The 9965-nt window shown below is 42.3% G+C and overlaps 1 protein-coding gene across 1 annotated transcript in view; it reads right to left on the bottom strand.

Annotated features, from left to right (window-relative positions):
* Nucleotides 1–4282: 4282 nt before the first annotated feature.
* The window catches only part of MLXIP (MLX interacting protein), a 48107-nt gene continuing 42424 nt past the window's right edge, over nucleotides 4283–9965 (bottom strand). Inside the window, exon 17 of the mRNA XM_035565608.2 lies at nucleotides 4283–9721. Within this exon, the coding sequence (XP_035421501.1) occupies nucleotides 9600–9721 (122 nt within the window). The 3' untranslated portion in view covers nucleotides 4283–9599. The remainder of the gene's footprint in view (nucleotides 9722–9965) is intronic.

Here is a 9965-nt window from a genome sequence, read left to right as displayed (position 1 = left end):
GGGTCTTTATGGACTCTAGTGGAAGAGTTGTCCTTAAAACAACAAGAGTTGCTGCAGATCTGATCCTCTTTTGCCCAGACTTCCCTGGGAAGAGAGGTTTCTTGACATAACTGAGCCGCTGCCAGTCCCCAGAAAGCAGCAACCACTCTGGGTGCTCTCAGGAAAGCACTCTAGCTTCCCAAGAGGAAGAGAGGGACCATGCTCCCTGCTGGAGCCAAGGGAAGAATTCCTCCCAAATGGGACCACTCTGGGCCACCACTGTGGAGATGTCATAGTGGTGACAGACAGAAGGATGAAGGCAGATCTGAGACCTCTGCTCTAGTTTCTGACGTTAACACAGGTACCATCAGCTCTCCTTTCCGCTGGTGCCATGCTAGCACACCTCAAGTTCAAAGAACATTTTAATAAACCACCTCTGACTTGCGTGTGAGCTTTGCGCAAGCACGGTAAGTGGAGTCCAAAGGTGTTGGTTTTTTTTGCTCCTGATACTTCTGTATCAGGAAGCCACCTGCCAGTGTCAGTGCCAACCCGTGAGAAGCAAAGGGACACCGGCAGCCGTGGCACTCTCTCAAATTAACCCGCTCAGTTTAAGTTCTATCGGTTTCCCCACGGGCCAAGAGGTGCAGTTCCAACCTCGCTCCCTTGATTTTTAATAGAGGAAGAGGGAATGCGAAAGGATCATTAGGGATGTGCTTATTCGCAGAGCAGAAGTGGCATCTGCTGACCTTGTCACGTAGGGTCAACCAACCGCTGCAAGCAGGAAGATGTGTAAATCCTGAGAGCTTCGACATCACCATTTCCAGTGGCTGATACAAACCACTTAAACCTTGCTGAATCAGAGGATTATACAGGGCCACTCCCTGTGGTTTTGTGTCTCATGCACATCTTTTCTTTCACCTTCTGAGTATGTAACACTTATACAAAAGCATTTTCCTTGGAAAGGGAAACATTTGCCTGAAGGTCAAACGAGACGAAAAAGTGAGTCAGATGGCTGGTACCAATTAACGTCACTGAGAAGTAAAATTGACCCCAAGAAAGAAGAGTTGTTCTTCCCATGGAGGCACAGAGGTGTGCTGTCAGCCCCGCAGACTCAGCTCACCTCAGGAGTGAGCTCACACATGGGGTACAGGCTTGGAGCAGGGACACATGGGCTTGAGCCAAACTGTGGCAAGCCACTGCTCTCCTTCCATGTGCTTGAGAGCAAACAGCACTCTGCCACAAGTGTTTGGGACGCAGCAGGGCAAGCAGCTGGGTACCAGAACATCAAACTTCAAAGGGCTGAGGTCAGGAAGCAATGGCCAGCACCCCTCTGAGGAGCAAGAACAGGACAGAAGTGCATACAGAGGTGAGACAGAAAGAGTGGCTGCAAATAGGCTGAAGCACTGCGACACAAGTGTATCACCAAAGCATTTCTGACTGCTTTGTACTCATTTCTGCACACTTTATAGCAAACAGGCCCGGAATTTGTCAGCACCGTGTGGCCATCTGGCTGCTCGGATACTGGCTTTTCCTTTGTCTGCCTCAACACGGTTCAGTCCTTGCCAACCACAGCCAGATGCAGAAGCTTCGCTTTTGAAAACTCTTCCCCCTGCTCAGAGAAGATGGGGCAGCTTCAGAACAGGGAGGCAAATGAAGCAGTTGGGTGACTTGTTGGGTGACTGAGTTTGGACTACACAGTTGAGAAGACCTGAGAGCCACCATGAGCTGCATTGCAGATGTGGTTGTGTGGCTTTCTTCTCAACAGATTCTCAGGACCTCTCCAGCCCACACCCCAGACAGAGCTCAGAAGCTCACGCTGAAGCCCAGAGACTCTCAAAAGAAGGCTCAAGTATCCACAGAGAGCAAAGCGCTCGTCCGGGGAGGACAGTGCTGGCAGCCCCAGACGAACAGTGCGAGCACAGCCACGGTGGGTCCTGCCACCAGGGCTCAGGCGAATCTTCCTCATCCGTGGGGCGATGTAAGTTGGGGATACACTTGCACCACGTTTTGATCTCTGCTGTGATGGTGAGGTGGTCACTGGCAAAGCTTTCTTGGCAAGGGGTACCCCATTTACACAGGCTGTGTAAGAAATGTCAGAAGGGCAGGCAGCAGGACTTAGGGCTGTGATGGAGAAACGTTTTGTGGGTCTGTTTCCATTTTGTGATGCTCAGGACTTGGAGTTTGTGATACATACACCTTCTTCTGAGACAGGAACATATGAAACAGCTCTCTGGATGATAACGGGGACTCCGGTGTTGACACACAGGGAACTTCCCTGCCACCCAAGTATTTATTTTGTCTGCACACCTCCTGAGGGTGAGTAAGACTCAGGAGGAAAAAGTGCTTATGCATCAGAGTATCTAAAGAAAAGCTCCCAAGGGTAAATACAAGTTAATAAATATATATATATATATATATATATATATATATATATCCAAAATATCTTGTGAGCACTGGGTTCTTTTCCTTTTGCCCCAGATTCAAATAGTGCTGGGAGAAAGCAAAATCTGCCAGAGCTGGTTTACAACAGATTCACAGGAAGATATTTAGGATTTCAGTACATGTAAAGAGAGCCCTGAGCTGTTCTCCCACTGAAGTGCCAATTCCCTTATGGCAGTGATTTCATTTGGCATTAATTTGCTTAGAGCAAATCTAGGTCTACTTTTTGTACTGCTCAGGGATTAGCAGAATCAGCCACAGAAAGAAGCCATTTCAGTAACTGTCTTTTGGCGTATCAGCTACAGCTATACCAGCCTCACTGAAATCACCACAAAATCAGTAATAAAGAAACAGTGCTCTGCAGCCACAGCTTCCTCCCAGAGAGGTTTGATAGCATCACTGCAGTACCACTAGCATTTGTGTGCTTGGTTGAGAGTGAAGTCAAGCCAAAGCGTTGTTTTACTGCTGTTTAAATAGCACTGATCTTCACTGACTTCTCTTACCAAGATGCTTTGTGTGAGATCAAGGTAGAGATATTAAAAAAATTAAATGCGAACAAAGCAAGAAAACTGTTGTACGTTCTTATACCTTCTCCCAGAATCACAGGCCTGACTCATCAGAATTTCTTATACGCTATATTAGGTCAAAGCAACCAGTCACAAAGGTGAGATTAACGAGCATCAACTCTTCAGCAATGCTTTTAAAATAAAATCCCTCTTTTCACTCATCTATTACCTTTCACTTTCACTAGAGCGCTGCCTCCACTAGACCCAAGAAAATCCAATATAGCACCAAGGTGACAGCTGAAGCAGAAAGCTGTAGCATCCTACCAGGAAAAAAAAACAAAAAACGTCATTAAAGTCAAAGGTGAAATGACACGTGTTTCATTTTTTTAAATGGACTTAAGCAGCTTACACTAACACTGCCTAACACTGACATCATTTCGATGGGAATAACATGTTATCCAAACTTAGCGCTGCCCGGTAGAGTCCACCATCCAAAGCAGTATTTCAACCAAGAGCCCCAAATCCAATCCTGTAAGAAAATAAGAGCATTGGGGCTCAAGGTATCAGTGCAGTCCCTAAAAGTTTGAATTTTACTTTTCCTTGGTAAACACCAAAGCTACCTTTGAATTACTAGCTGGTAAGTTAAAAGCAGACATAAAAATAAATAGATTTATATCTGCTTAGTTTTGTCACAGGAACTCATTTGGACTGTTATGCTTAATATAATCAACAGCCAGGGTCTGTTAACTCTAGGAACATATCAGAACCTTAATACATTTGGAAAATGTCATGCAAAATGTGGAAGAACAAGCTCAGCGTTACTTAAGTGAAGAAAAACGTAAGCACTGCAGACAAGTGGACTTCTGGAGGCCGTGCTGTAGCCAGCCTGTTCCTTCCCAGTCCCTAACAAGCATGACTGAAGGGGAGCAGAGTTGACTACAGAGGGTAATTTTCAGTTTTTGCTAATCTGGCTAATGCATTGGTGAGACAGGGAAAACCCAGCACAGAGCAAATACAGCCTGGTGGCCAATGCCTGAGAAAAGACAAGCCACTCATACATTCTGAGAAAGTCCAGCAGAGTTGATTCTTTCAGTCAAGATGGGCCCAAGGGACATCAAGTCTCTCTGAGCTTCTGAAGCATGGAGTCATTTTAAGAGGACATAAGCCTTGCAACAGGAAAGCCAAACACACAGATCCCAAAGGGGTGACTTCAACACCACTGATAATAGGAAAATGAGCCCGCAACACTTTTCACAGTTGCAAAAGGGATGGCAAGGTCCAGGAAGATTTCCACTTACCATTTCCCCACTTTGAAGCCAAGTTCTGGGTAAAAAATGAAGACGCTACAACTAGTTTCTTCCAAAAAATAACCTTTATTGTTTTGGTTGTAAATATAAAAAAAATGCATTGCACAATTTAACAGACCTACTGAAAAGTGCTACATATCAACAGCACAACAGAAGTTGTGTCATGCAACAGAACAGGAAACCTAGGCAAAAGCAAGAGTACAACCTGAAGTCCTCAAACCTCCAAGCTTTCAAGCTTCTTTTTTTTAAACAACAAGAATGAACTCCATTCACTTAAACACATCTAAATACAAGAAGAAAAGGAGCAATTTGTTCTTTGAATTGTTAAGTAAGAGGATTGCTCCTAACTGATATCTTTTGATTCAAAACCCTATTCACGTTGGAAATGTTCAGATATAAAAGCAGTTCAGACGATGGCTAGAAAGTCTTTGTATTACATACCTAAGATGTTTTTCCTTCTAACTGAATCAAGTTTTGCAGCTCAATCTACAATTTGGTACTACCACTTCTGCTCTAACACAGTAAATAAGCATGAAATCCATCCAAGAAACAGAAGGGAAGTTGAGGCCTTAGCTGACATTGTGGAAACAGTACTGGGGTCCCATACAAGAAAACCCTCAAAAACAAACGATTTCCTCAGAAATGCAAGTATATAAATTGAAAGAGAAATAGGAAAACTCCTGTTGTCTCCCCTAAAAAAAATACCTCCTATAAGTCACCAACAGCTGTCCACAGTCCTCTGAGATTTGTGCGACTAAATCCATAAAGCACCTAAACCAGGGAGCATCAGCCTTTTCATTCTGGGTGTTTTTCTTTTTCCTTACAATAAAAGTGCAAAGAATGATAGAAAAGAGAGAAGAAAAAAAAAAGGTCAAAATAGTTGACTATCAGCTTCATTTTAGCAGTATCTTCAGGTTGGGAACATTGAGGCAAGAATTATCCATCCCAGAAACACAAGAAGTGATTTAGCTTCCAAATAATTTGGACTAAAAAATCATTATGTTACTGAATGGTTTTGGAGTGAGCTTCTTGCAAACAAAATAAAGTTCACCTGTCCCCTCACCTCTACAATGTGAGCCTAAGTGTGTACACACACAGAATGAAAAAAAACTGAGGGCACAAAATAAAGGGATGCTACTTTCCAATGCAATCTGCCATCCCTTTGATTTTTTAAGCCATTCTAGATTTGGAGATTTAATCATGTGCATCTTTACTAGGTTTCTGACAGACTTTGGGATAGGTGTGCCCCTGTATACGTGGGAGGGAAAGATAGTGAAGTCAGCAGGAAAAACCATTTTTTTCCTTCCTTCCTCCCATCCATCCACACAATTTTTTACAACCTCAGGTTCAAAGGGGCACAGTAATGCCACACAGACAATACATTCTCTTAAAACCAAGGGAACCCCCACTTGGTCATTTCACTGAGTTTTCCACATGTTAGGGGTAAGAATGTAAGACTTAAGATGCATCTGATGCATACAGGACCCCAAGATCTAAGGCACGGATAGAAGCATTCTAGTAAGTCTCCCTTCAAGGAAAGCTCCCCTAGGGCTTTGGAAAAGCAGGAAAGAACACGGCAGTCGGATCAAATGGTAGTAACAAGGAATCCACGGGTTCTGCGCAGAGCTTGGACTGTCCAGATGAAGCATGGTCTTGTCTCCATCCTTACTACTAATTAATTTATTCAATTTGGTTTCACTGCTTATTCCCCGTCTTAACAGGAAGTAGCATACAAGACTAATAAGTTCATCAGATAATGCATAATTTCTCTAGAAGCTGGGGAGAGACTGGGGGCTTCTACAGTGTATTGATTAATAGAATTTGAGGTCAGAAGGCACCACTAGACAATCTGTTTGATCTTGGTGGGTATCGCAGGCCACAAATATTTTATCCATCCCCTCCCTTATCAAGCAAAATATGTTGGATTTGACTAATTATGAGTTGCATTTGCTTATAGGGGGATTCTTTAAAGGTCCAGACCAATTCACTGAAGACTGATGTGCATGATCTGTAATTCTGTGTAGACTACAGGCACAGTGTGTTTTGCTTGCTTAACGTACTTTGGTGAAATAGAGGAAGTCAGGACTATGTAAGTCAGGGGAGTAAGTGGTACTAAAGTGTTTTATTTAAAAAACAAAACAAAACAAAACAAATCCATTAGAGTCCCAAATGAGGAAGGCAGAAAGACTAAGTAGTTCAAATATATAACCAAGTGGGAATCTAGACAGGAATTAATACATATGTGGCCAATCTCTTTTCATACCAATCCTCAGTACCTCAAACGTGCAGAGATGAGATATACCATAGCTTTTTCCTCCTGTGCTTCCAAATAAAGTAAAATCACACCCTCCACAAATTGACTGATAAGAGAAAAGAATTCTGATTTGTAATTGTTAGGTGACGAAAATACACTGATTCACTCCTTCAAAGAGGAGCCACATCATTTCTGGTAATTACACTATGTGGAAAGTATCTTTACACTACTCCTTCCCTCCCTCCTACACCCTTGCCTCAGTAAGTGATCTTTGATTTATTTTTTTCTCTTTACTATGTTAAGATTTGCAGTCTTTTAGAAGTGCCATGAGCTTGTTTCTCCATCACAAATTATTACAATAAGCACTTTCCCTCCAATTGTAACCAACTCATGATGCAAAGAGTGTGATGTTTTTTCCATTTGCATCCAGATCGAAACTGCTAATGGGCAATACTTTTTAGCATTTCAGTCATACACCCCCCGTTTCTATTCCTTTAAGGTCCTTTTTAGCTTCCAATTCATTCAGTGAGATTTGAAATGGTAGGATCTAAGCTTAGAAGTCATCATACTTCCCTAGGCTCTGAGACACGCCTGTAGCACACTTTGCTTGTTGAGACAACACTGTAGTGTTGTTAACACTACTGCAACCTCAGTTGCAGACACCTGGTTAAGAACATGATAAAAAAAATCAGGCAAAACTGCTGCCTGATGAGCAGGAGACCACATTGCAGGGGAAGCATTACAGAATATGCTTATCTGAAAAGTACAGCAAAAACACAAGTGAGTCTGTTCCTGGACAATTTGCCTACTGACGTCCTCCTAGAAAACCGGATACATATTTTTAACATGCAAATACGCATGTAGGTATCTATGCATCTCAACAAGATAGCCCAGTAAAGAACTTGAGGGGCGCTCCCCAGCTAATCACGCTGTTAAATGATTTAACTGGAACCAAGTTCACAAACAGTGACAGAAATGGGAGGATTAAAGCACTGATTAAAAAATTAATTTAGGCTCATTCAACACCTTTTATCCTGATGCATCCCAAAAATACTGCTTATTTGAATAAAACATTTTGTATGAAAGACCTGGATATAGGTGCCCCTAGAAAAGCTACTCGCTATTTCAGTGCTCTGACCACCTTTACACACTATTTCAACAAACCATTTCCTAGGTGAGGCCTAGATTGCTGTTGGTTCTCTCACAGGGACACAGTTTTTTCCCATGTGCCACAAGCTTCAAATGATATGTCAATCAAATCTACTGTAAAAGAAAAGAGCATCTTGAATGTATGCACACCTACAGAAAGGCATGCTGGTACTTCGGTCATGCCGCTTTGTCTTCTCCTTACATTCCTTCCCCCTGAACTGCCACCTGCACAAGTCCCTTTCAGCCCCTCTCTTCCACAATTCACAGGCCCCTGCTCAGGGAGAGGGCCCTCGGGCAGCCCTTTTTGCCTTCTTCTTCTTACAGCCCTGCTCACACATAAGCCAATGAAAGCCACTAGCTGCAAAATTTCAGGACAAGGAAGAAAGGAAAATTATTCTCTGTGCTCAGTCCCACTCCCCAAACCTATTATTGCTTTTTAAGGTTTGGCCCACCAAGTGGGGAACATTAGACACAATGCAGAGGAAAAGTACATCCCCTGAGGGACAACCTACTGACCCTATTTCAGAACGTGCTACGTTCGAATTTTTTAGCTGCTCCTAAGTATTGCACTGTGACAGCCTGTTCTCCAAACTGGAAAAAAAACTACTTGGGGGAGGTGACAAGGAAACTTTATCCAAACTCTGAATAGCTCTAAAGCATCAGAATCGAGTAATGAGTGGAATTACAAGGGTCATAGGATCATTCCAGACTACATCAAGAAAAACTGGCCAGAATGAACATCCCAGTGCTGCCTAAGGATGGACAGACTATTGCTGCTGTAAAAAGACTAAGCTTATCCACAGCAAAGGGCAGTACTTCAGGGACTGCCACAGAAAAATGTTATGTGGGTTTTAACTTATCTTTGTGTGTTTCATAATTCCTGTTGAACATAACCTTACCATACAGACCAAGCTTGGCTAAGTCCTTCAGGTTTTTGAAATAGAAGGCAAAAAGAACAGGTAAAAGAGACAAAGAAGATAAAAATTGACTACAAGTCCATGTGGTTTGATACGCTTTCTGAGACAGAAAAAAAAAAAAGCCAATTTCTTAACGCTATGAACTCCATTTCTGTCTTTGAAGCACTATGACGTTTACCTATGGATGTGTTTTATATGCGCACATTTTATGAGGAAGGTAGCCTAACTCTGCAGAGTGCAAGAAAACAGTTTAGAGATTAAATGGATATGAAATTCATGCGTCTATCTTGATTCCAGAATCTGTGCAATCTAAAACTGCTTTTTTGCACTTACTGCACAGCCTGCTACTCAATTGCAATGGCTATATCAGAAAAATAATAAAAATCAGCTACTTTATTTGCTAGAAAATAAAGCATGCCTTGGAACTGATCATATGCAATGGTACACTCATTAAAATAAAAATACACAAAACACAGCCTGAGATTTTAATTCTAGTATTTTCCACGAGTTGACGTCGCTGATGGATTTTTCTTCTCTTTGGTTTTTAATATAATCCTGTTTAAACAATTGTTTACTATTCAAGTAAAACAAATGGAACTGAACACCAGAAAACAAAATGAAAAGCAGATTTTGCTTCACAAAACTGAAAGTATATTTCCCCTTTAAGAGAACATTCCTCGGTGTACAAGATTTACACTTCAGAGAACTTAGTACTTGAAGCTGTTTTATAGAAAGACGTTTGTTGCATACAGATGCATGCTGCATTGATGGAGATATATTGCTGCCTGCAGGAATCAAACCTGCTAAATTTACCTGAGCTTGGTGTTCTCACTTCATGGAGTAGAGTACAGCACTGAAGAGGAATCAAATCATTACGACAACGTTGCATCATACTTCCACATACTCTGAAGGCAGAGACAGATGCCCTGAAGGTCTTGGGTGATGGAGAGTATTCTTTCTAAAGTGCACCAACTGAAAGGAGACTCACCAGGCTGCTAGACTGGCAGGTTCTCCACCCCTTGTACAAGCAACTCACTGTCTTTGGTTGTTAGGTTTCACCAGCTGTTTTGTTCATCTTGCTAACTGCCTCTGTGGCTTGCTCTGGCAGGCACGACGGATCTGACAGAATTGAGGTGCTTGTACTTAGATGCCGAAGGCTGCTCAGCACCACTGCAAAGAAAAGTCAGAAAAGTATCAAAAAAGCCATTAGACTAACTGCAAACAAATACATGCAGGACAGTGTGCAGGTACCACAAGGCTGTTATTACGAACTTTTTTCTACAAAACATGCATACTGGCACTTAGATCAACAGCAAGAAACAGGTGTGTAAGAACTGTGCCCAGAGAACAACAATAGAGATCTACCTATTTCTTCTACTAAAGAGAGCACTACTCAGCAACTATAATTGTAAAC

This window comes from Cygnus atratus, chromosome 17 (genome assembly GCF_013377495.2).
Source record: "Cygnus atratus isolate AKBS03 ecotype Queensland, Australia chromosome 17, CAtr_DNAZoo_HiC_assembly, whole genome shotgun sequence".
Classification (NCBI taxonomy): domain Eukaryota; kingdom Metazoa; phylum Chordata; class Aves; order Anseriformes; family Anatidae; genus Cygnus; species Cygnus atratus.
This window is presented reverse-complemented; position numbering and strand designations above follow the sequence as displayed.